This window comes from Blennius ocellaris (assembly GCF_963422515.1).
Source record: "Blennius ocellaris genome assembly, chromosome: 20".
NCBI classification, from domain to species: Eukaryota; Metazoa; Chordata; class Actinopteri; order Blenniiformes; family Blenniidae; genus Blennius; species Blennius ocellaris.
In genome coordinates this window covers 13,076,746-13,102,356 of record NC_137669.1, presented here as the reverse complement: position 1 = coordinate 13,102,356, position 25,611 = coordinate 13,076,746, and the positions used below count along the sequence as shown (strand labels likewise).

The 25,611-nt window shown below is 42.2% G+C and overlaps 1 protein-coding gene across 1 annotated transcript in view; it reads right to left on the bottom strand.

Annotated features, from left to right (window-relative positions):
• Positions 1-19,291: 19,291 nt before the first annotated feature.
• tshz1 (teashirt zinc finger homeobox 1) overlaps positions 19,292-25,611 on the bottom strand; it is a 30,421-nt gene continuing 24,101 nt past the window's right edge. The window contains exon 3 of the mRNA XM_080516391.1: positions 19,292-22,997. Coding sequence (XP_080372517.1) covers positions 19,663-22,997 — 3,335 coding nt within the window. The 3' untranslated portion in view covers positions 19,292-19,662. The remainder of the gene's footprint in view (positions 22,998-25,611) is intronic.

Here is a 25,611-nt window from a genome sequence, read left to right as displayed (position 1 = left end):
ATTTCTGCCTGGAATGCAAAGAAGTGGTGGATGCATTCAGGGTTTGGCTTTTCTTTCCAGCCACAAAGTACAAAAAAACCCCAAAAAAACTCCAGTTGTTTGGGAATAAAAAAGCAGAATGTGGATAAAAACCCCCAAAACAATTCAGGGAAGACATTCATTCTGAAAGCTCTAATAAAATAAAGACAACAGGAATATTCTACATGTCAAGGTTTGGAAAGGCCTCCAAAAAAACAAGTAGACATATCTGTAGCACAGTAATGAAACATGGCAGCATATTATAACCCGGAGTGATGCTAAGCTACTTTATGTAAATTCTGCCCTGGAGAGGAAACGTGTGCTCCCTTTAGGTGACCGGTAACAAGGACATGCACACATCACAATGAAGACAAAAAGAAGGTGAGAATTAGCTGGAGAAACTGTGAAGACTGAAATAGAAACAACTGAAAATTGATTTCAAGTTCTGTCAGCGACGGCTGAACAAAACACAAACACACACACACACACACAAAAAAAAAACACAACCTCTCTCAGCAAGCGCCTTGAGAAAACAAAACTGTGCCATTAAAAAAAAAAAAATAATAGGATTATCGTTTCTGTTTGTTTGTCACGGTGGATCAAGAAAATTACAGTTAAGAGAAGGGCTTAGAGCCACATTGTTATCGCCACTTCAGAAAAGCGAGGCGCAGACCATTTGCATATTCATTCACTGCTTTTTGAAATTCACCTTTTTAATTAGTCGGCGTGTAACAATCACTTAATATCAGCAAACACTTTGACACGGAGAGCCGCCGCAAACAGCGTCCCCAGCTTGCCGAGCACTTAACACCGGGAGCATCAAACAGCAGGGGAAGTTGCAGCAGGCTGATGTGTGTCGAAGTGATGTCTGAGTGGGAGGAAGAGGAACCAGGGAGGAGGAGGAGGAGGAAGAGGAGGAGGAGGAGGATGAAGGCTAACAGTCACTCTCCAGGTTGTGGGAGCTGCACTCGTTTGTTTTGCTGTTAGTCTAAAAGAACAAAAACAAACAAGAGGACAAGACAAAAGCTTCAGGACAGGAAGCTGATTTGGATCATCTGAGCGTCTCGTCTTTGTTTTTTTTATTTATTTTTTTATTTTCTAACTTCACCTCGCAGCAGGCGGGGGCCTCAGAGGTTTGACAGGGAGGAACCTCCTGAGGTGTCCTCGGCTGCCACAACCCTGGACCGTCCCCTCACGCTCCCTTGTCATAATTATCCTGAAGAAGAGGAGAGGTGTGTGTGTGTGTGTGTGTGTGTGTGTGTGTGTGTGTGTGTGTGTGTGTGTGTGTGTGTGTGTGTGTGTGTGTGTAGCATCCACTGGAGGCAGGAAAAGATGTTTCTAATTATGTGAAGTTGGCAGGAAAAATTTGCTTTTATTCCGCCACCTTGATTTCAAGTGAAAAGTCAATTATTTCCTCTCGTGCAGAAGCTCAGGGAGCCTGCAGGGGACAACAAAGAAAACGTCTACATGTGTGAGCGTGAGTGAAACTGTAGAGCTGACACACACTGCATCATCTACTTCATAATGTGATGTGAATCTGCAAAAATACCCTGCAAAACTAATCTTGCAAATCACTCCACAAAACAGGGCTTAATAAAAAAAACATTTTTTGGGGTTCAGTTTCTTTGAATGTTGCCTTGATATTTGTTATCTCCATATGAAAAATCGGAAAAACTAAAAAGAAAAAGAAAAAGAACTAAAACACAATGTTGTTGTTTTTTGTATTTACTCTGTGTTAACTCAAAGACATTTGTATATAAAAGTGGGATTTATGTTTTGTTTGTTCATTTATTCATTACTTTCTGTAATTATTCATCATCACTAGGAATAAAAAAAAAAAATACAAACAAGCCAAGAAAAAGTCAAACACAACGGATTGAAATATGCTGAATTCAGCTGAGGGGCATAAACAATCATCACTACTAAAAATGTTGAAGATTCAAATTTGACAGCGAAACATATAGGACATGCAGAAAACTTTGACGTTGGGGTGTCGTTGTCTCTGCCTGGAGTTTGCATGTTTGGCCTGCATGTGCGTGTGTTTCCCAGAGCCACACCATATTAAACACACATAACCCAAACCAAATAATGTTTTCCACAAGGTTTGCTACAAATAAACAGTAGCCTTTCTCAGTTGTTACTGTTTTTAAAAAAAATATTATATATGTATGCATGTATTTATGTAGTCATCTAGTTATTCATCATCAGTGTTTCAGACGTGAAGCAATTTATCTTTATTGTTTTTGGTGATTTTTTCTCGACATTTTTGTGCTTTTGTCTTCAGCTCTGTGGCCACCTGATATTAAATAATGACCACTGTCAATCAATTTGAATCTTTTCACTTAATCAATGGCTATCTAAAACTCTGTCATTGCATGGATGGATGGATGGATGGATGATTAAACCTGTACCTGAAGGCAGCTGGCTGGTGGCTCACTGGTTGGAGCTGCTCTGCAGGATCCTGGTCTTCATCTCAAAGGCTTATTAAAGGCCACGGGTCTCCTCTTCTTGAATACTCCTCCAGATTCGACATAATGAACACGCAGGAATCCGTCTGACACGAGTTAATAATGATCTGTAAAGTGTAAATTTCAATGACACTTTGACTTTGCAGTCGAACTCCTTTTAATATTCTATCTACATATTCTTTAACTGTAATTACAAAGTCATTAGTGCTATTTGCTTTTATTTTACCAACCCTTACACATGTAGCTGTTGACCTCTGGCAGAGAATTTGATCTCTGTTCATTACTTCGATTATGTAAGATGAAGACTTTATGAAGACCGCCAAGAAGCAGGGAGATGGTGGTGGTACAAGTTTAACAGAAATCTTAAGATATTGTATGTAATGATGTGAAAACTACAAAGAGAACAGAAAAACTGAAGAACATGTCGGGCTGCAGGTTTAGATGCCACCTTCAGATGACAGCTGAGGGCTAACAAGGTTATTTCTTTTAAACTAATCAGCAATCTGCAGACGCATCAGAAGGACACAGTTATAAAGCAGAAAAGTCATAAATTAAACAGTGTCACACTCGGGGTGGTTTAAAGCCGAGGTGGGGTCCCCGAGTCCCCCCCCCCCCCCCCCCCCCCCCCCCCCGAGTCCCCCCCCCCCCCCGCCTCTGCTTCATCACACCATGTTGTGATGGAGGCTGTGTTATCAGAGAATCAGGAATGACGCATCCAGGTGCATCACAGCAGCGGCCCACTGCAGAAACATAGGAGTGTCTCCCCTCACGACTGGAAACACCCACCTCTGGTATGAAGAGCGTCCCGGTGACACTGGGTCGGCCCCGGGTCCTTTTCATTTCGCAGCTCGGATACTCTTTCAGCTCCTCGCAGTAATATGCAGAGCTGTGACATGCCAGTCTCTGCTAAGACGGTAATCATGATCGTACATCTTGCAGCGCAGTGAAAACAGCTCCGCATTAGCACACAGATATATTTACCTGCTGCAGGCCTCAGTGTCCTTCACAATATTACATTCTGTAAAAGTCTGCGGCTTCTCGGCATCCGTGCATCAGTCTTCCTGTCAGCTCGTGTGCTCACTCACGGCGGGCTCTGCTAGTCAGTGACATTCAGCACAAATAAACACAATACATACCAGTCCGCGACTCTTGGGGAATAAACTGAATTTCTAAAAATGCAGTTAATTGCAATGATTTTATTTTATTTTTTTTACTGATTTATATTAAACGCTCAGTTGATTACTAACAACGATTATTTACCTTAGCGGGAAATATCAATCCATCCGTCTTGTAAAGGTAGAACAGGTTCATCACAGAGGAAACAAAGAGATAAAGAGCGACAACCAACCACACATTCAATTTTCACATTAGTCACCAATTAGCCTCAAATGTTTTTGTTGTTTGTTTTTTTTTGGGATTGTGAGGAGTGTGATTGAACACATGGAGAATATGCACACATCACAAAAAGCTACAACACTGCACAGATGTTTCCCCCGATAACGGAGAAACATCGCTGCGAATATTCACATGATTTAATTCTGTTCATTTAAAATAGTTTCAACATTAGATTATCTTGTAAATATTTTTCTTGATCATTATGAGTTCTAAATTAAGCTTTTTTTTCATTTGTGCACAAATCTTTGGTCACAGTTTTCTTTTTAATTAAGTTAATAACTCACATTTGAGTGTGATGAAGTTTGTACTGAGCTTTATGTCTTTAGGATGCCTTGTGGATAACTAACAAGGTCTTTGCAAGCTGCAGACAAAACATGAGCTCATTTTTAGCAACTATTTATTTACAGTACAGACTATTCATATTTTCAGGTCTAACACATGTAAACTACTGAAGAAATACTATCGTAGCCACAAAACAGCTGAATTAATTACACCTTATGGCATACAATGCAATCTGTGAATAAATAAAAAATAAATATTTCCTGCATTGATTTATTGATGGATAAAAAAAAAAACAACTTCAGCTTGTCTTGACTTTTGTTATAATCATTAGGATTCAGTCACATAATTACACGACACGTAAACAGATGCTTTAATGACTATTCCAGTTTTCATCTGAATTAATGACGCTTGCCGAGATGGAGACACATTCAGTTTCAGTCACAGGGAAGCGTCGTGCGTGTCGAAGTGGCAGCTGTCAGTCATTCCTCTCTGATGTGCCTTTGTGATGCGTGTTGCAGTTTCGCAGCCGTTTGTGTTGAAGTGATGATCGGCTGTGACAGATGTGCAGCTAATGAATGAAGCGGTCGCGCAGAGTTTCCCTTCATGTCATCCTCGGTTTGAACAAAGCGCACTGACGTGATGCCGGACTCTTTGCATCCAAACAAAGGCAGATACGTTCAACTACACATGAAGCAAAGGGGACAGATTGTTGTGACTGTTCACTATTCAAAACATCTTCCACACACTTTGCTGATTACTATTTGTGTAACAGCTTTGACTACGGGCCTCATTTCAAATTCTACCCGTCTGTATTTCGCTAGATTTCAGTTTTAGACTTCATCATTATGCCTTTCTTTAAACAGGTTAGTGTCATTCAGACCAAATATACATTTTCACACAGATGCCTGGTTTCTTTATAACAATCGACCAAGAGCTTTAGCCAGAGATCTGCAACATGATTATTGTAAGAACTTTTAAAATGTCTTCTTAACTACAAACTGTGACCAAGCATATCTGTCATAAGGATACATCAAGATTATGGGAACTAATTGAACACAAACAACAAACTGTGCTTCTGTTTTTTCTTGTTAAATGCATTCAGTGATACATTGATTCATTATCACAATTAAAATCTGGATAAAGTGCAGTTATCCTTTGTAAAAATTAAACGTTTAGGGGTTTTGTCATTTGAGTCACACGGATCGAGGGTCATGTGGGCTCCTAACTTCACACTGATTTAGAGATTAAGATGACGATGACAAACACATTCAGATAAAGGAGACTTTACAGGATTTTCACCTAAAAATTGATAAATCAATTTGATCCCACACTTTGACAGCGACCCACAGCAAACCGAATATCAGAGGCTGTATTCTCCAAAAGAAAAGACAAAACAGAAGGAATCAGTTCCAAAATGTAGCAACAAAAATTGAACATGTCAACTTGTAAAATACTATTTTAGTTAAAGTTCAGTGGGTTCACAGGAGGGCTGATATTAAACAAATTCAGATGGAAACTACACAAAAGAATTCCTCTTTATATTTCCTAAAACCCTGAAGCAAGTCAGACATTGTCCTCCAACTACTTTGTGCCTTTAAATAATTCAAATAAAAAATGCTTTTGAGATCCCCCTCCATTTCCATCACTCACGCAGATGGCAGCTTGTCTCCTCTGACTGGCAGTTCAACTCAGATGACTCGACAGATGTTATTTCATTTCCCTGTATCTTGTTTCTCTCTGTTTAGACAGAGAATAATAATTGGATCTTATTGAGCGGCGCTCTCACAGTTTCACTCTGTTTTAGCGTGGATTTATTGCAGCAGGATTCGATCTTGCTTCGGTTTGCTGCTGTGAAACCGACTGAGAGCAGATCATTTCAACAGGCTATTAAAGCTTACATGTCAGATATGAACAATTAAGCGTCTCCACGTCGCGGATGCTGCAGCAGGGCTGTTTGGGAGCAATCTCGCATACTTTGCAACTCATTTTAGAAATGATTTTCACTGTGGAAAACTTTCCCTGACTCAGTTGTCATCGTGTAAATCCACTGCATGCAACCTTTTAGTATTTATTGGGGACACCCCTGCAGCCGTGGCAGAGCGCAGCCGGCTCACTCTATCAGAACCCGTTTTATTCTTGGGGTCGGCGCGCTGCACTTCCTGACAGATTTGATGTGTTTGCATGTCTCGGTGTGATGTGTGTGTACATAAATAACACAACTCTGAATATCTGTGCGCAGTAAGGAGGGTTGTGGAGGGGGGGAGGAAGATGAGGAGGAGGAGGAGGAGGAGGAGGCGGCTGGGTGGGCATGCGGATGTTCCTTCTGCGGTGCTGTCTTGTTGCCGCATTTCTTGCTGACAGGTCTGATCAGAAAGTGATGACAGCCTATGATTGTCAAAACGTCTGCCGCTGAGTGGCAGATCGGCTTTGGCTCTGCCTTATTTCCCACTTCCCTTCCCCCTGGTTTTGTCACATCTCTTTCCCAGCAGCAGAGGTTGGCTTAACTCAGAGTGAAGGTAAGAAGAGACGCGCGCAGGCAGCATGAGGAACTCAATCTCGGCGTGTTGTGTTAAGGCCATTGTAGATGTCATGCGTTAATACTCCCACGGCTGCAGGGAAGCGAGCCAGATAGTGACAGTGTGGGAGTTAAACCAGGAGTTGGAGAACTGAGTTTGGTGAGTGTCTTGACAAACAAAGCCGAGCCGCTCGTTGCATTGTGTGCTGGACAGGTGTGACAAGTGCAATATGTGTAGTTTTCTCCCCAGAAAAAACACCAAAGGCTTCGAACCTTGCGCCAACACCAGGTTTCACAATAACGCTGCACCTTTAAAAAGAGGCCCGAGTGGTTTTAAAACCAGCTGATTACCTCCAGTTGGACAGGATTTCAGTTCTCCTCTATTCTGCATGGCACCGACTTCCATTTTGACTCCTGAGCCTATTTCTGGATACAAGTCTGAAATTAATGTTTGAATTCTTCAAAGAGCCTCTTGCCAAAGGTGAAGCGATAACATTTTGTCAGTATTCTTTTCTCATTGCTTGACAACGTCGCCTGAAGTTTTTCCAAATGGAGCTGTCATGGTGAATCTGACGAAGATGACCGCAGTCCCTCAAATAATCTCAAGATGTTGCTTTTCATTTATGACACGCCATGGCTGCGGAGGAATGTCTGGTTGCAGATGAGTCACTATTTGGAAACTTTGATCGTACTCAATTGCTAAAAAAGAGATATCGTGGTCTTGGTCAACATTTGCATTTTTCTGTCTTTTTCTTATTTAGCAACACAACAGGTGAAAGGACAAAAAGAGGTTAGTGTTCAATTAAAATAAAGATAGATTCATGTAGCTGTGGACACATAATGCTTCTCCATTGTCAAAGTCACTCAGTAAACCCAGTGACCATCAACTCTCTTAGTTTGCTCACTTATAGATTGTTTCAGTGGCATCGGAAAATTGGAAATCTAAATTCTGGAGAAAGATTAAATCCCTTCATTGGGAATTCAAATCAAACTCAAACGGCTCCAAAGACTCATCGTTGTAATTTCAACTTGGCTGCACGGGACCAGTGTAACTTCATGAATGTATTACCGTCTCTCAATTTGTAATCAAGTAAAACTGAGGAAAATCAACTGAGAAAATCACATCATAACCTGGAACACAGCAATCATTTTGCTCAATGACGGGATACTAATATCTTGATGTTATCTAACTTATTAAGTCATCTTCCACACCAGTGATCCAGCATAGGGTTTCAGGGGGTTGTAACCAACCCCAGATGACCAACATGACAGCGGAGGAACCCAAACAAAACTCATGAACATGTAGAACATTACAAGCCTCCAACTGATCCGAGATGACCGATGGTGAAACAGTAAAACCTCCTCAAACTGTTACAACACTATTGAGTGATTGAACCAAACTCCACACATGTAGAGTGCTCATAAAAATGGACTTAACATCTTTCCTTTTTTTTTTGGAATCAGATTTTTGAGCCTCTCCTGAAACTGTCAAACTGTATGAATGCCAGGCTCAGCCTATCACCTGGCATTAAAACATTATCTCTCCCTCAATGTGCTGTCTGGTTGGTGATGGTCAATCCATTTTCTGTTATTGGATTCGAACCTGCTGTTAAAATTCCCTCTCGGCTTTTTGCACACACTGTGATCAGAAAATGAAAAAGTTATTGAAATGTGGTGATAGTCTGCTTTGTTTTTGTTCTTGAAAACTGAAGCATGCTGTGGGTGTCATATTTAGTTAAATGCAGTTAAATCTGTTTGCAATATAAATGTGAACTGCATGTATATACACTTTGCATCAAAAAGGACGCTTCATTCCAGTTTTTCCCCCCTCCAGATCAAGATCGTGTTGATGTCTGGTATTATTAAATGCGGAATCAGTCACTCTCTTGCATGAGGAAAGAATTTAGCAGTCAGCTCACTTAGGAGAGCAGGCTGTCGTCGTCAAATCTCAAGTTTGACTGTTTCATCGCAAAATTCGACTTTTCTATGCGTCAAAGAGAACCACCATTGTTCTTCCAGTGGTGTACAAGTCTGCACAGCAGTCTTCACATGTTCAGATTGCTAAAGCAGTATGTGCCATATGCTGTAAATCAAGTCAATTTACCATTTTAAAAGGCAGACAGACAAAGGTCAAATAAGAAAAACACATAACTAATTCAACAACAGGCCGAGTTGTTAGCATGGCATTAGCCTCATGCAGCAAGTACTGCTTTGTAGGAATCAAAAGAAAAGTAATTGTTAATCAACAACAATTGAAAAGGTTATGAAAGAAAAAAAGGAGCTTCATTTTAAATCAAAATTATAAAATATATCAATATTTATTTACATATATGTGCTTATGAACTATTAGAATTGAAAAGTGTGAAGTTTGGAGGAAAGTGAGTGTGAATAGCGCCTTCTGGAAAGTGTCTATAAAACCGCCCAAGTTGTCTCCTGTATGTTAGTATTGCCTAAAAACACCACATCCAATTCTACAAAAGCATTTAAGCTGAAGCATGTACCTAAATTCAAACTGCTGCAGGGCTTATGGTGTGTGTGCAGCACTGTTAGACGAGTGAGCGTTCATATGAAAACACACACACTTTGAAGTTTTCTTGAGTTGCCATCCATTGGCCTCACGTTGGATGTACCCGGATACAAGCGGCAACCCTCTGCGGGAAAACAGCTGTTTGGGTGTACGTCTCATCAAACCAACTCATCATACTAATACAGTTTAGCGCAAAGTCCACACTTGTCACCGTCGCGCAGCGTCTCCACCACCCTCCTGTCAGTTTCCCGTCACTCACACTCCTACTGTGATCATGACTGTTGGATAACTGTTAATTAAAGAGAATGCCAAACCCGCGATAATGATAGTGACTTAATTTGAGGCGAGGAAAATGAAACACTGTCGCGCTATGCTGTCCCTTTAAGGTAGTAAGAGGGAGCGAGAGAGGAGAGAGGCTGACTTTGAGGGAAGTTGGTCGGGGATCCAGGACACGATTTACCCTCAGTGGAAATGATAGGCAAGGCAGAAGTGACAGGCCAACATCCATCCGCCTCCTCAACTTGTCTATTTTATATGTATATTCATATTCATGAGCTATTGGACCATGAGCTGTTGGTGACGCATTTAGCTATATTGGAAAAAGTGAGTCTCCGTCCTCCCCCCTGGCAAGTGACAGAGAAAGATTGCAGTGCCCAAGTGACAAAGGACTGGCAGGGCCTGCTACTAAATCACTGTATTGACGTGGGCAATGAGAGCAGAATCTCATCTGTGGACTTGCTAAAATGACTCCACCCTTCACTTTGGGCATTAAGTGGATTGTTGGTTCTTCTATTAACACATCCCTGAATGACGGGCGAGTCTTTGGGCAGCTGAGAGGGACAAAGACGACGGCATAATTTATGATGACGTCCCCCCGCTGAAAGACTCTTTCAAACTTTTACCTTCGCGTCTCCACAGAGGGGAACCGTTTTGGCTTGAGAGCAGAGTGCGTATATCAGACGGGATGGCAGTTCACCTTTAAGTCAGCCATTCTTTTTAAAAACACAGCAAAATTAAGAGTTTCGAAATGATCGGTGTCCACCTGAGTGAGAGTCGGCTTCACTTGTGTAATACAGAGGAGTTATGTTCTTCTAGAAAATACACCCTTGGAAGAGGATAATTTCATAAGCTCTTTGGAGACTTTTAATTCATTTGCACACAGTTGAGAGAACAAAAGGACGATGACTGAAAATCGCAGCCGCTTTTAAACTTGTCTAGCTTTAGCGCAAAAACAAAAGTTGCAACATTTGCAGGCTATATATACAGACTTATCTATCTGGCACAATGGATCCAAGCAGCTATAAAGTATGTTAGAATGCAAAAAGCACCAGCATTAAACCAAAAATGAGTATTTTCAACGAGACATGCAAACTCCTGTTGTAGTGACATCACAGCTTTTCACATTCTAGAAAATCATTGTGGGATCACAGGACATGATATAGGGCAGTTGTTTATAAAAAACACCCCGCAGTGATTAATATTAATGTCCCAACCACACATGTATAAAATTACAGTTCCCCCCCCCCCCCCCCCACCAAACTGATCGCAGTACTGTAACTGACCACACGCACAACAGTCTATTTCCTTGTGTGTGTACCACATAATAAAACCACAGAAAATATCAAAATGCAAACAGAGTACTGGGAGGGTTTTCAGTGGTCTGAGCAGTCCGGCGTCATGTAGTCCGTGACACCATAGCTCACTGCAGCCCTGCAGAACTTGATCATTACTGACACATGCCCCACTGTGTCTCTAACTTGAATGCAGTCCAACTCAGAGTGAGTCATTAAAATGCCAGAAGGCACAGGTGAAAAGAAAAACACTATTGTCCCTACTAAAAAAAAAAATGCACAAAGCCTCTCTCACTGCAGTATCATAAACCCATGACCTTATCCTAATGTTGAACCACTTTAAAATAAGAATGTCATAATGTTAAAACCCCTTTTATATTTTCTACTCCACATTTTTTGGGGAGATTTTCCTGTGTTATTGTATTGAAGGATGCTTTTTATTTTTATTTGCATGCAAGACCAGCACAATCATCTTATCCATTCTGTCTTATTTATTCAGAATAAATACGGCTTTGCAGCACATAATCATTACTTAAAAAGGATTCCTCCACTTCTCTTATTGATTTGCGGCTTCCCTGCATGTCTCTCTCTCTCTCTCTCTCTCTCTCCCCCCCCCCCCCCCCCCTCAGGCTGCTGCACTTCCTTCCTCAGTTCTTCTTGGCGCCTCTGACAGTAGCGCGGCACATATAGACACTGCTGCCTTTGCATAATGCGGATGCGCCTTCTGTAGGTCGAATGAAGCTCCTTCGACATGTGTCAGAAGCTCGCCGTGTAGGCTTGGACTAATGATGGCACAACGGCCAGCCCACTGCCCCTCAGCATATGCCCACTCCTCTCACAAACGTGTGTGTCTCTTACAGTGTGTGTGTGTGGGTGTGTGTGTGCGCACAGGGGGTGGCAGGGTTCGTCATGCTGATTAAAAGCAACCCCCCCCCCCCACCACCACCACCACTTCCTCGCAAAGCCCCTCAGAAAAAGACAGCAGGGAACATGAACCACTGTCAGGTTGGCCCAGATGAGGACACAGGATCCGTGTCACCTGAATTTACCGGCCTAATATGACAGCCAAGTTGTGATCCCTTGTCTGGGACGTGTCACGTTTGCAGAGTTTGGGCTTATTCTCATGCAAATGATGTCAGGTTTGGACAGAATGTGAATGAGACTCGTCACACTGTCCAAGGGTCTAAACCCGACCGCATGACAGTGGTTTCCCGCACAGCTCAAGATGAAATAAATACGACATTTGACATTCAAACCTGGCAACCAAACCCAGGAATAGTTCAAAATAATGAGGAATTTGCGAGGGGAACTACAGCACCATGAGTGTAACCTATTTACTTTTTTCTGACGTCCTAAATAGCACATATTGAAGCTACGATAGGAACACGCTGGGTTCCTTATTTATTACACAAACACACAAATACACACTCCTCAGCGCCAAGATTTCAGTCTAGAAATATTAAGACAGATTTACCCTTCACAGGAGCAGACTCTGAATCGGATAATTACATCACATCCAAAGCACTCAAATAACTACAAAACATCCACAATGACGAAGGAGGAGGAATCAGACTTTTTCAGCTCAGGAAGAAACCATGTGGTCACATTAGTGTAAAAAAAAAAAAAAAGGAGGTTAAAGCTCAACAGTAAAATGTCCAGCGTGTCTAAAATGGTTTCTTTACAGCTTTTCTTTCAATTAACTACTTTAAAATGGACAAATTATAGGAGCCTGCACATAATGACACACTTGTACATAAACGTCTTAGTATTTCAAGACACTTTGACACAACAATGACAGCGCGGCGCTTCACACCTGTGGGCTCTGCAGTGGTGGAAAAGGCCTTTGATAGATCCTAAAAGACTCTCCATCCATTCAGAACGGTGGCAGCCGTCATTATTCTCAAAAGAATCCACTTTGTCACTTCTCCATTCTTCAAGAGGCTCTCGCTCGGCCTGATGAATTATGTCGTCTGTATCTTCCAAAACAAGGCTCATTGTTGACAGGTACACAACACTTTACAAGACGCTCTTGACTGCCTGCAGATCTCAGCGGGGACAAACGTGTCAACACGAAATCGGATTCAAGTCTCTGTCCATGACGAGGCGTCTCGGGTGATTTTAAACCTTCACTTTCTCTTCAAATCCGGCGTCGACTTTTTTTTTTTTTTTTTTAAACAAAAATTTAAGGTGCTATATTGTTTTTTGCTGTCAGATCGCCTGCAGCACAAAGAAATGAGTCTGACACCTCGGGTGTATTTATTTGTTGTGTGAGAAGTGTGTGGGTTTACTTCTGATTGACGTGTGATGATGTCAGAAGCCTTTGAGGAGGGGTCGTCGTTTGGGATGACGTGATCAACCGCACTGACGACGAGGTCACAGTTGGATCTGTCGGCAGGAAATCAAACAAACAAATGACTATTTGGAAGATGATTTAAAGTAGCCCTTCAGAGTAGTCTAAGTGAAGAGGAGTGAAATTCTACTGTTTATTCATAGTTTACTACTATTTATAGCTGGGCCATTACTAAATCATTTTTCTATTAATAGTTATCAATACCATACATAGAAAAAGATCCTGGGCTCGTCAATGCGGCTATGATTTCATTTGAGCCATTCGGATCTCCGAAAAATGTCGTCCTCAGGTAAATAAACAAATCAGGGCGTAGCTCATTGCTTGGTCAGAATTAAGCTGAAGGTTCTCCAAAACATGACACTTTTTCTTCTCCACTTTTGTTTTTATATTTATCCAACATCCACCTTTGATTGCTTACCTACACCACGTGTGTGGGTGAGAGTGAGTGAAGGCCTTCTTGCAGCCGCTTAAGAGAAAGCCACCTTTGTCCCCGTGCCCAGCACTGCAGCAGAGGGAGAGATTTACCAGATACCTTCGCGTGTGGAGTCGAGCGAGAGGAATGCGAGAAAGCGAGGTGTTGCCGTGCGGCGCCGCGATCCACGCGAAGGCGACTGAAAAGCAGCAGGAAGGGACGGGAGAGGACGAGGTTAATTCGGCGAATCCTCGCTGTCGGCATGAGCAGACAGGATACGCGTGTCACCGGGACTCAAACACTGCCTGCGCCTCTGCGTGCGTCTCGCCGACATGTCATACTTCATGGATGTACAGATGTTCCTTCTCAGTACCAGAAGCTCTCATTCCAGCTCAGAGTGTTCCAGTTTGATTATTATAAATGGATAACAGGCTGCATCACGACGCCTCTTGTCATAAACAGCCTTTTGTTTAACTTCAGATGTGCGCTGCTGTCTTGTGAGGCTCTGTTCGCCTGATAATGGCGATGACATGGAGCCAATTTATTTTATGTTGTTTTGTTTTTTTCTTAAAGCAAACAAGAGCCATGAGAGAACAAACGAAACACTGAATGTCTGACAGAGTCATACATGGAGCTTTTGTAACTGTTGTGACAAGACAAGGACGGCTTGTTTTACAGCCCATACATACAAACCAAGAATTAATGTACTGACTAAATGATCCTGACAATCTCGCAGTATATTTGCTTCATTAAGAAAGCATGAATCTAAAAAAAACAAAAAACATATCAGACTGTGTTTATAGATTGTATAGTTTGCTGTATATTTTGTACCAAACAATTAAAAGCAGGATCGGCAGTCTTAAGAGAATTCTAATCCATCCATCCGTTTACCTTCTACACTGTTTTGTCCAACACATTGTCACATATGGGTGTATGGGTGAACCCTGGATACACTCTGGACAGATCACCAGTCCATGAAAGAGCCCGACAACCACATTCACATTCACTTAATGGACATTTTAGCATCACCAATTAATTTCACAGTCAGAGCATGAACTCCAACCAAGTCCAGTCATTATGAAGCCAGAATGGAAACCATTACACCATCATGTGGCCCAAAAGCTCAACTTCCACCTAATAGATGTACACTTCGGTGTACCAGCTCATTCAATGAGGTTAATTTAAAAAGCTCAATGGTCACTGAACATTTAAATCAATTTAGTAGAAAATAACTTGTCTATATATGATTATTTCTTTACTGTCAAGGTGTTATTGAGGTTGTTATATATTCTAATGAAAAAACATCAGTGTTATCATCTCATGTGACAAAATGAACACATAAAAGGAAAAAAAAATATTGATTCGATGTTTCTTCTGGCATTATTCACAGCTTAAAGACAGTTAATGACAATTGTTCTAAATTTCATCACGCGTTTCTGTTGAATCCGTCAGCCTGGTTTCACACATCTAACTTTTCTGTGCATACACTCCGGCCCAGCGTGCCATCACGTGTGACTTTTATTGTATGCGACTCGTCTCCTGCATTCCTCACTGCTGCTTTTTATGTTTCCCTGCCACAGAGAACACGCTGCAAGGCACTGAAACTCCATTGTTTCTTGGGAGAAATGCCTCAGGCTAGTGTTCAAGAGCTGCGTGGGGTGGGAGCATGTCGACTTAAATACCTTCAGTGGAGACATGTCACGGCCTCTTTTATCAGGTGTCTCACTCCCTGAACTATAAAGCTTAGCTCTGCGTTAAACCATTAAGTCAAATCCTGACTTTTTATAACAATGTTTTATATTTCTCTCTTTTCCAGGAGGGGGATTATGTCTTCATTTGAAATTACTCATGCACATTTAGTGACCTGGGACTCGTCAAACCCCCCCCCCCAAAAAAAAAAAACAAGAACTATAATATTTATCTAACTGTACATAAAAACGTGTCACACCAATGTGGTGACATGTAAGAAAATGAAAAAAAAATATATGCTATGTTCAAAAGAAACAAGGCTGAGTTTGATATAGTAACAGTGAATTATTTTTTATACATGAATAAGTTGCATTGCAAAGTGACAGGTATTATCATGCTGACAAACACAAACTAATTACTTCAATATACTTTGTTGTGTGATTTCTTTGTCTAGCTGCTGCCATCACTGGCAGTTTGGTGAATTCACATATCAAAGATACTGCTTGACTTCTTGGAGCTGCAGTGAGATAAGCAGCAGCTCACTGTAGAGATTGTAAATGGGAGGTTAAAGTATTTGCAATTTATGAAACATTTATGACGATGCTACTTAGCTATGCCAAGTCAAAGTTTTAAAGACCTTTTAATGTTTGTGCCAGGCATCTTGGAACATACAATGTGTAATAGCTTAAACTGTTTGCCTTCATTAACATGCTGAGTAAGGCCAAACAACAGTTTTGATGTAATCAGAAAGATACATTTTGTGACGTCAAACATGTCCGAGCCTGTTCAGTCTTGCAATATGAGCTTACACCACAAGGTGGGGTATAGAGTCAAACAAGCAGCTTTAAGAATAACTAACGGAATAATGACTGAAGCTCTTGACTACAAGACAGTAATGCAGTCAACGTGAGAAGTCATCCGAATTTCCTCAGTGGAGCTGATCTAAACCATGGCCACTTGACACCAAAAGAAACCCTTGAAAAACAATCTATAAAATTTGAACAATATTCTGAGAAACAATATTAAAATTGATTTTTAATCCATGAACTTTCTTTTATTAATTATGCTGTAAGCAAGGCTCAAACGAAAAGAATTGTGTGGCATCCCAACTCAAAACAACACTACAAGTCACAAAAGAGCACGTGGGCAATAATGTTGCTCTTGTGATTGCCATTTCTCAGTATAGATGAAAACACTTCATTACCAGGAAATACTGTTGCACAGCTGCAGCTACCAGCCACTGGTTGAAATGTGCAATTAATATGTCACACTGCATGCTGCAATGAAAATTAAACTTGGTGTCCTCAAATCTGCCCTTAGTTTATCCCAACCTAAAGGCAGTGGATCATTCATTACTTCCTCTCTGCATCACCTAAAAAAGCCTGGATTGCAGAGGCCTGGAGGCAACTGGAAGGACGCTTTATCATCGCTGTGGTTCCCCTTGGACAAAAGAAAATGTGTTGCTTTTTTGGGGAGAGTAGATTTGTAGTTGCAGAAAGATTTGAGACAGAAAAGTTCACGACACTTGAGTGTTTTGTGCGGTCACATTTGAGACTCTTTGGGAAAACCAAATCTAATTGACAAAATAAAAATAAATAAAAAATGCTATAGGCTAAAAGCAAACTGCACCACAGTCTCCAGACTAGTTTAAGACCAGGTTTATGTTTTTAAGCCCAAATGTTTTCATTGGTTGTTTTTTTTTGTTCATAATTGCTTGTAGGATTCAAGCATAATGACAACAGAACTACAAAATAACGGTCAAAATGCGAAAGCTTCAAAATTAGAAGTGGGGTTTTAAGTGTTTATTGCATTTTATTTTGAAAAGAAAACATGGAAGTTCAGTAAGTTCATGTTAAAAACAGACCTTAGCATTCGTTTATCACTTGATAAGATACCTGGGAGATTTGGTAAACAAATCCCTTTGTGTCACATTTCTATTGCCCACAGACAGTGCTGGTGCTCGCTGGGTGATGACTAACTCTCAGCTGACGGACTTGGGAGGTTCTTTGGAGCTCCGTTTCTGGCTCGCTGCCCTCCTCAGTTTTGTTTCAGCAGCACAGCAGTGGACTCGGCTTCCCCCTTTATCCCTAACAGAGCGAGGACAAAGCCCGGTCTAAAAAAGAGCGGCCATGGGACCAAAAGCACCGCCTTCCACCCGAGGACATGAACCTGCAACCGTGTCAGACGTATTGACTGACAGCAGTGGACCCTTGATACTTGTTGCATAGTGTGTAACATATTGGTCAGAGCTGGAGGAGTTGTGGGTCGCAGCAGGAAAGCTGCCGCTCCCTCTGTGGCACCTGGAAACTGTCCAGGTTTTGTTCTGCAGCAGCAACCCCCCCCCTTTCGAGAAAAAAAAAAAAAAGGATTTGATGTGGCTGTCACTAAGAAGGTGGCTCTTTATAACAGTGAAGCCTGCCTGGAAAATAGTTGAGTGAATGCTGGTTTGTACCCAGTGTTCCTTCACTGAAAGTTTTCTGAGTTGTTCAGATTTGACCCCATTTCAGCCGTCAATCTTGGAAGGACACAGTTTGGTTCAATCATCCAGAGGAAATCTGGGCAGCTGTTTGTCTGCTTCAGGAATGTTGAACTGCTGTCAGCACCTGGGCCGCCTCATATGACTGCATCTTACCAGATTATGGAAAGCTTTAGGGGAAGTTTAGTGTAAATTAAAAGTCCAACAGCACAGTGGTGGCCACTTACTGCAAACCAGATAGTTAACACAGATGATTCATTTGACAATCAATGATCCAGGGGAAAAAAAAGCAGCTGAAATCAAGCCTGTGCTCGTTTAAATATCTAAACAAAGCTGCTGTGTGGACACAGAATATTGAAAGTATAACTACATGATTATATGCAGGCTTGTTTTTAATGTTTCAGCTTCACAGAATGTGACTTGCAGAAGCGGTTACTGCAACACTGCTTAATCCAACTTTGGGGTTTTGAAGCTGATACCAGCTGATTATGCACCAAAACAGGTCGTTCGTCCATTAGAGGGCAAATACAGTGAAGTGCACAACCACAATCACGGTAAAGGACAATTTAGCAGCATGAATTAACCTTAAATGAAGGTTTTTGAATTGTGACCCATGAAGAGTGTGGCCCATGAAAACATACTATCGAACATAAAGGAAAAGGAAGGGAATAACGATAAATAAAAGTGTGTCAGGAAGTGACATCGCAGTGAAATCACACAAACACCACCATTTATTCCAGGACATGGAGTTTATTTTACAACTGAAGATAAAAGAATGCCATTCTGAATAACTGGGTTGATGACAAAACCTGGAAATTTGTCATTAAAGAATGAGTTTTTGTTTTTTATTTTTTTAATGTTATGTACAGTGCCAAGCATCCGAGCAGATGCCAGTAAGTTCAGTCATTTTTATGTAAACCACACAGAGGGACCTACTCTTTACTGGAAAAAAGGGACTCTGCGGTCCGACATTATTCTGTAGCTTTATACATCCCCAACCCAACCACATTTGTCTAGAAAATAACATTGTAAAAATGCACACAGTACAAATAATGTTGAACTGTAAAGAGCAAGATATGCTGACATACATGTATACATACTTGCTGATTATTCATACAATAAGTTTTAAACTTCATTAACTTTACAACTGTAGCTCCACAATAACAAAATTGGTAGCCTACTAAAGCAAATACTGTACACGTTGAACCACCACAAAATAATATTTTTAGAGGAACAAAGACTCTTAACATTTTATAGAAATTTGTGGGATTTATGGACGAACAGAAACTAGCTCCCGTCATGTCGACCAAGGGAATTAAAACTCAGAAATCACGTGTTGCCCATTTTACTCATACATTTCTTCATTAGTTTACACTTACTTAAAGTGCTGTGATCACCTTAACATTTTAGAATACCATCCTTTATCATAGACTTTGCTATAAACAGTTGTATCCGAAATTTTAATTTGTTAAAACAGGGATATCAGTTTGGTCATGTTTGAAATTTCCTTAGACATTATATATTCACTGCTTGACATTAAAAAAACATGCAGAAACTATCTCATAAATAATATGCAAGTTGTGTTGAAATATATTCATCTTAAAAAAAAAAATGTCAAAAGCAGTGAACAAAGTAAGAGCATGGTCCAGTTTTTAAACAACAGACTATTCCTAAAGGCTCAGTTAAGATGCAGTGCATTAGAAAAGCAACAATCAGTCAATGACTATATAGTGCCATGGCTGCTGAACCAATTTGGTACAGTTCTGTCACGGAAATATTCAACCATAGCAATGTCGGCTAATAATTAACTGAGTAGTTAAAGTTTGTGGCATTAAAGCTCCCACATTTGCATGTGTCATAACAATGCTCAATACGGTTGTGGCACTATGTGTTATGACAGATTGTAGCTTAGAGTTATAGTGCAACAGTAACCCGTCATGCTATCAAGGTTGTCCGACTTCATTGTTTATCAAATTTCTCCAGCTCTTTCACAAACATGATATGGTCCTCTGGCGACTTTCCGTGTGTTTTGCAAAGGTGCAATTTGATTGCATGTTTGCTCACGAATGTCCGATTGCACATCTTGCACTGATAAACTGAGCCAGTGTCCTCTTCAGTAAGTCCAGACGAGGTGAAAGTCTTGTCCTCTATTCTGGTGACCGCCTGCTGCTCTAATAAATCTGTGGACAGCTTGGAGAGGTCCTTCAGGGTAAACCCAAGGTGGGACTCCAAATGGTGTATGTAGGATGTGGGAGTCCTGAACTGGGAGGCACAGTCACTGCACAAAAACAGAGGTTGGCCAGAGTCAATATTTTTCAGGAACTTTGTGCCTCCTGTCCGCTTTAGCTGGTATTTTACATTGGCCAGCCAATGTGAGATGGTGGTCATAGAGAGGCCTGTGAATTTACAGATGTGGACCCGTTCTTGGGGACCCAAGTCATTAATTACAAACTTTCCATCAGGAGTCTCCCTCAGACTGGACACAAACTGAGCCTGGAGAATCAGGAGGTGCTGGGGGTTCCAGTTTGACTGTCGGCCTTTCCGTCTTTGGATAGGAGAGAGCTCCTCCATTCCATCTTCAAAAGTACAACCATCGAGGTCCGACTTCTCGGAGACTGACGACGGGGTTGTGGACTTTGGAGTCAAGCGGCCTGTCAGGTTTTTCACCATGTCTGATATATCCATCAACGCATTCTCCCTCAACGGTGGAGATGATGCTTGAGAGAAAGTTTTGAAAACTGGCTTGGTGTTGTTCATGTTGTTGTTCGGCATGGATGGAGAACTCTTTGCAGTACCTCCATCTTTGTTTTTGGATTTTGTCAAGTCCATGGGCTGATCATCCTCTTCATTGTGGTACTGATTTGTGGGGTCTGCTTGCTTCATCTGAGGGGAGTTGCTGACCTTATAAAGCATTGAAAAGGGATCTACGAAGGACGTAGACACTTTTGAAGCTTTCCCTAAGTGGTTGTTCATGATCGATTGCAAAGCACTGAGAGGATTGACAAGAGGTTGCTCAGGTGAGTGATCTGTGATGATGCTCAAGTTACTGCAGCCATTACTCACAGTCTTTTTTGGTGAACCAACCTCACTCTTTATCTGGATAGCCATTTTGCTCTCTGACTGCTCTCCATTGCTTTTCATCTCAGCCTGATCCTCAACTGTGCTTTTCACTACTTTTGAGAGGCTTTCTGGGTGGGGTGAAACATCTTTGTCTTTAGGATTTGCCAGTGGAGACTTTGCAGATCTACACTTGTTCTCAATTGGCTTTTCTTCTTTTTCATTCTTGACTGGTTTTTTTCCTGTCACCTTTTCTACAAGCTCCTCCATAGCTAACACATTACTCCTTTGACTTGGTGGTGGAGAAGGACTATTTGGCGAATGGATCAAAGAGCCTAAATCAGTTGACATTGTCTTCAAACTGCTGCTACTGAACAAGGGTTGTACCTGGGGACTTGAGGTCAATGTAGGCTTTAATGCTCCATGGAGCTGGTAGGCAGCATGAATGCTGGGGTATCCACCCCAGGTTGGTGTTCCTGTTTGAGCCTTGCTGATTGCACTTGAAACTGTGTTCTCTAAAGACTTCAGGATATCCAGCCCACCTTTAGGTGCCTCTTCTAAGTCTTCCTCCGTAAGGTATTGGTAAGGTCTGCTTTTACCAGGTTTATCAGCTTTTTCAGGGGAGTCTTCTTTCTCCTCTTTGATTTTTTTCTCAGTTTCCCTGACCTCCATTTTCTCCTCCTCCATCTCTTCATCTCTCCTTTCTTCATTTTTCTCCTCAGGGCTTGAGGGGGGCAATGGAGAGTCAGGCTGAGACTTCCCATTGGGCGCTGGGAGGCGAGTGGTAGTGGGAGGCAACGGAATAGACTGAATTTTTTCTTCAATTACTGGATCAAACACTAACTGTTTGCCCTTTTTGGAAGCTGAATTTGTGACTTTAAGAAAGTGTCCCGTGACCATCATGTGGGCTGTCAGTTGCTGCAAGGTGTCATGTGAGCTGCCACACTCCATGCATTTGAGAATTTGTGCCTTTCGTGCCTCAAACTGCCAAGTATAACTGGCACCATTTTGGTAACCATATCGATTGTTCGGCGTGACGTAAGGATTGGCCACTTTTTGGTCTTTGAGAGACTCTCCCATGACTATGCCAGATGAGACAGATTCTGGGGAGCTCGGAGACATCAAGTCTTGAAATGCTCTTTTTTTGGTTGGGGGTACCAGCTTTGAGGTAAGGGCTGGCATGGGTTCTTTTAGAGGCACTTTCTGATAGTGTTTTGTTTTGATCATGTGAACGCTGAGATCTTGCAAGGACTCAAAAGAGTGACCACAATACATGCATTTGAGAACTTTCTGGGCATCTTCTTTTCCTTCCATCTCCAGCAAAGAACGTTTGCGTGGCTTGGACCACTTCTTGCTTCGATCGTTTTCCGTGTCTTTGTTGTCATCACGGTAGTGGCCTGTCTCATTCATATGTACAGTTAGGCCAACCAAAGTGTCATAGGCTGCGCTGCAGTCCTTACACCTAAACTTGCTGGCTCCAGTAAAAACTGGACCATAGAGCTTATTGTTTTGCCTGTAAAGCTGCACGGTGCTAAAAAGGCTGGGCTCAGGAAGGAGTTGGTACGGGGTATGCTGCAGGGTTTTAGCCAAAGCTGCCTGATGCCAGTCATAGGCTAATCCTCCTGTGCTGCCAGAACTTACATTGTGGCCACTGTTGCTCGACACTGTTCTTGTAGTAGTATTGCTGGTGGTGACATTAGTAGTGGCTGAGGTGTTGGTACTGCTACATCTGTTCTTCACATGGACAGTGCCTGGGCTGTGACTGTTCAGAAACCCATTGCTCCCTTTGTGATTAGCTCCACTGCTGTTGCTAGCTGCAAAATGTTTCCCGTGCTTACTTTTCAGCATGTCCAGAGCAATGCTTGACCAGGATGCATCTGAGATCAGGTTTGCATAGACGGCTTTCATTTTCTCCAGACTGTCCTGCAGAGACAACCCGTTGACTGACTCTGTGTTTTCCGCCACTTTGTCTTCTACCTTTTCCTGATCACTGAGTGAGGCAGTGGTCTTGAGGTCAACCAGCTGATCACTGGTGGTGCTGAGTGGGGAAGCGTACCCAGCGTCTGGGTTCGTGCCATTGCTGAGTGGAGAGTTTTGGCAGCTGTAGTGATCTCTTGCATCTTCATCATCATTGAAAAGGTAATCTGCATCTTGACCATCAAGGGAAAGGCCATCGTCTTGCAGATGTTCCTCCTCATCAGTCTTGCCCTCCATGAACTCATCTTCAGGTCCATAAGCTGTAAAGAGAATAAAAATGATGTTAGATATCAATTTGATTTTGTTACAGTCGTTATGCAAGAATGTGCTTTCACTATATGGAGGCGGCGAGTCCAATAATCCAAAGAATCTTTGTCAATAGACTGAGCAGAGGACAAAGGATGACAACAAAGTGCCAAACATCCACATCCTGACGATGACAAATGTCCTCCTCAATGCACTCGCTAATGGCGCTATTGAACACTATAACTTAGCAAGGGTAAAGAGCAGAGATGAAGAAAAAGAGATTTAAAAAAGGAAAAACTCCTTGTGGATACCAATCTTATTATTTATATTGATATTATTGTCAGGTTTTAAACTGAAGTAGCACCCGAGAGTCAGATATTCCTTCTACAATACCTAATTGTCTGTTTTGCTGATAGACAGCAGCCAAAGTTCTGTTCCTGACTTTGATTTGCTTGATTTTTCCAACATGCCACACATACTATGGGTTCACGAGTAAGAGATAGTAGAGGAAAATGCCAGCTGCAGCGGGCTTGCCAAGCCATGGTTGGCTGGAGTCAACTTGGCATCGGCTGTGGAAGTCCTCACAGCGTGATGCTAGGAAACGGCCAGTGGACATGACAAGCCGTGTTGTTACCGCCTGTGCTCCCTGAGTACTCGCAGCATTGAGTGTGCCATTTTAAAAGAACACAGAGAAATTTATAGTATAAATGGAAAATGGCCGCTGTCCTTATTTGCCATGTAACTTTTCTCAAATTACTGAAAAACATAAATACTTTGCGATTTAACAGCAAAATATCAAAGGAGGCTGATTCAGAAAGACGATTATACAGGAGGCTAGAAGAGGAAAATAAGAGGGTTAAATATGCCAAGGCAGCTTCCCCAATCCATCCCTCATAAGATGCTTGTCTGAGGTGCCAGAGTCAGTCTCCAGTGAGGAGGCAGATGTGCTGTCAGCTTCAAACAGCATGTAGCTCTCCATCCCATAATCGGAATGGACATAATACCTGATGTTTGCGAGGTGCCCATTACCGCAGCCTGGGAAAAGCTAGAAGTCCTACAGCTGCCTCATGTGTGTATGTGTGTGTGTGTGTGTGAGAAATCCACATGATCAACATGCGTCCTTCCTGATCTTAATTAAACTATTTCTGTGCCAGGTTTGCTCTTAATTACACCCGGGCCATCGTGAAAACCTTTAATGAGTCTGTCTCCACGTTAGTGGGATTTTAACCTTTCGCCAAAGCAGCTGTACAGCCTTCTTTCAACCTGTCTCATCCTCGCCATCAAAAACCGCAGCTCCCTGTATTGAAATAAATGCAAAACTGAACCTATTCAAAGTTGATGTGGTGAGAGTGGTTTGAGACAAAACAGGCTCGCTGACAAAGTGAGAGAAACCTGACAGCAGTACAAACACACATTCACCCAGGGAAAGCAGAGCAACACTAAATTCTACTCTTTCCCTGCCATCCTCCGTATGTTGCCTTGACAGGCATCAGTGTTAGGAGTGTGTCAGTGTCAGCCCGAGGTGTCAGTGTCCACACAAACAAGCCCGAGAAGAGGTGGGAGGGGAAAGTAACAACAACAAACACAAGTCAGCCATTTTTTCCCCCTTCCTCCCCCCCCTCCTTCTGCTCGAGCCTCCTCCTTCACCATCTGTGTCAGAAAAGCTGCGGGTGCCACCGCCGGCTAATAAGGCAATCAGAGATGGAAAAGATGCTGACACGGCGGCTTTCGAGCGTCACTCAGAACAAAAGAGGAAGAAGGAGAGGGAGGGAGGGCGGGAGGGATGGGGAGGGGATTAAAACGGGGGTGCAGGGGAGGGGGAGGTGGGAGCGAAGTGTCTGTTGTGGTTGTCAGTCAAAAACGTAAGCCCACTTTGTGCTGTCAGGGAGGATAGGGGAAAAGAGGGGAAGTTTTGAAAAGAGAAGAGAGGGAAAAAAAATGTGTTAAGGCAAGTGAACAAGAGGTGTGTGCGTGCATGTGTCCGTGGATATGTGCATGCAGATCTGATAGAAAAAAGAAAGAAAAAAGACAAGGAAACAAGTTGAACAATAGAGTATGAGACATGAGCCGAGAGAATTCAGTTACTTTGCTGCTAAGTGTGCACAAATTTGTGTGTGCGTCGATGTAAGCTAGGTGGGGCTGATTGGCTGCGTGTATGTGTGTGTGTGTCAGGTGCAAGCAGGGATGCAATGTGGCTAGTGGGGGGAAAGCGAAGCCATCTGGGTCTGGAGAGGAGCCTGTCACTATTGTTGTGCCCAAAGTCCAGGATTTCCTGCTGCAGACAGGTGACACCACAGTAGGACATCCCCCAGCCTCACACATACACACATGCACACGCACACACACACACACAAGCCGTCCTCTTCCCCAAAGGCACAGAACTGTGTGAGGTCCACACATGCAGAAGCGCTCACTGCACCTTGATTTCATGCACGCTCGACACAAACGCTAACAAATGTGCCTTGAAATCTCAAAGCGCAGGACCTCGCAAACCTGTCACTGGAAATTTTAACCTTTTTTTTGTTTCGGTAGAAAAATAGCCTCATAGTCATTGCAAGTTTTTCAAACCTGATTCAAACTCGATTGAGAAAGTGCCAGATATGAGGAATGTGCCTTCAATATGTCAGT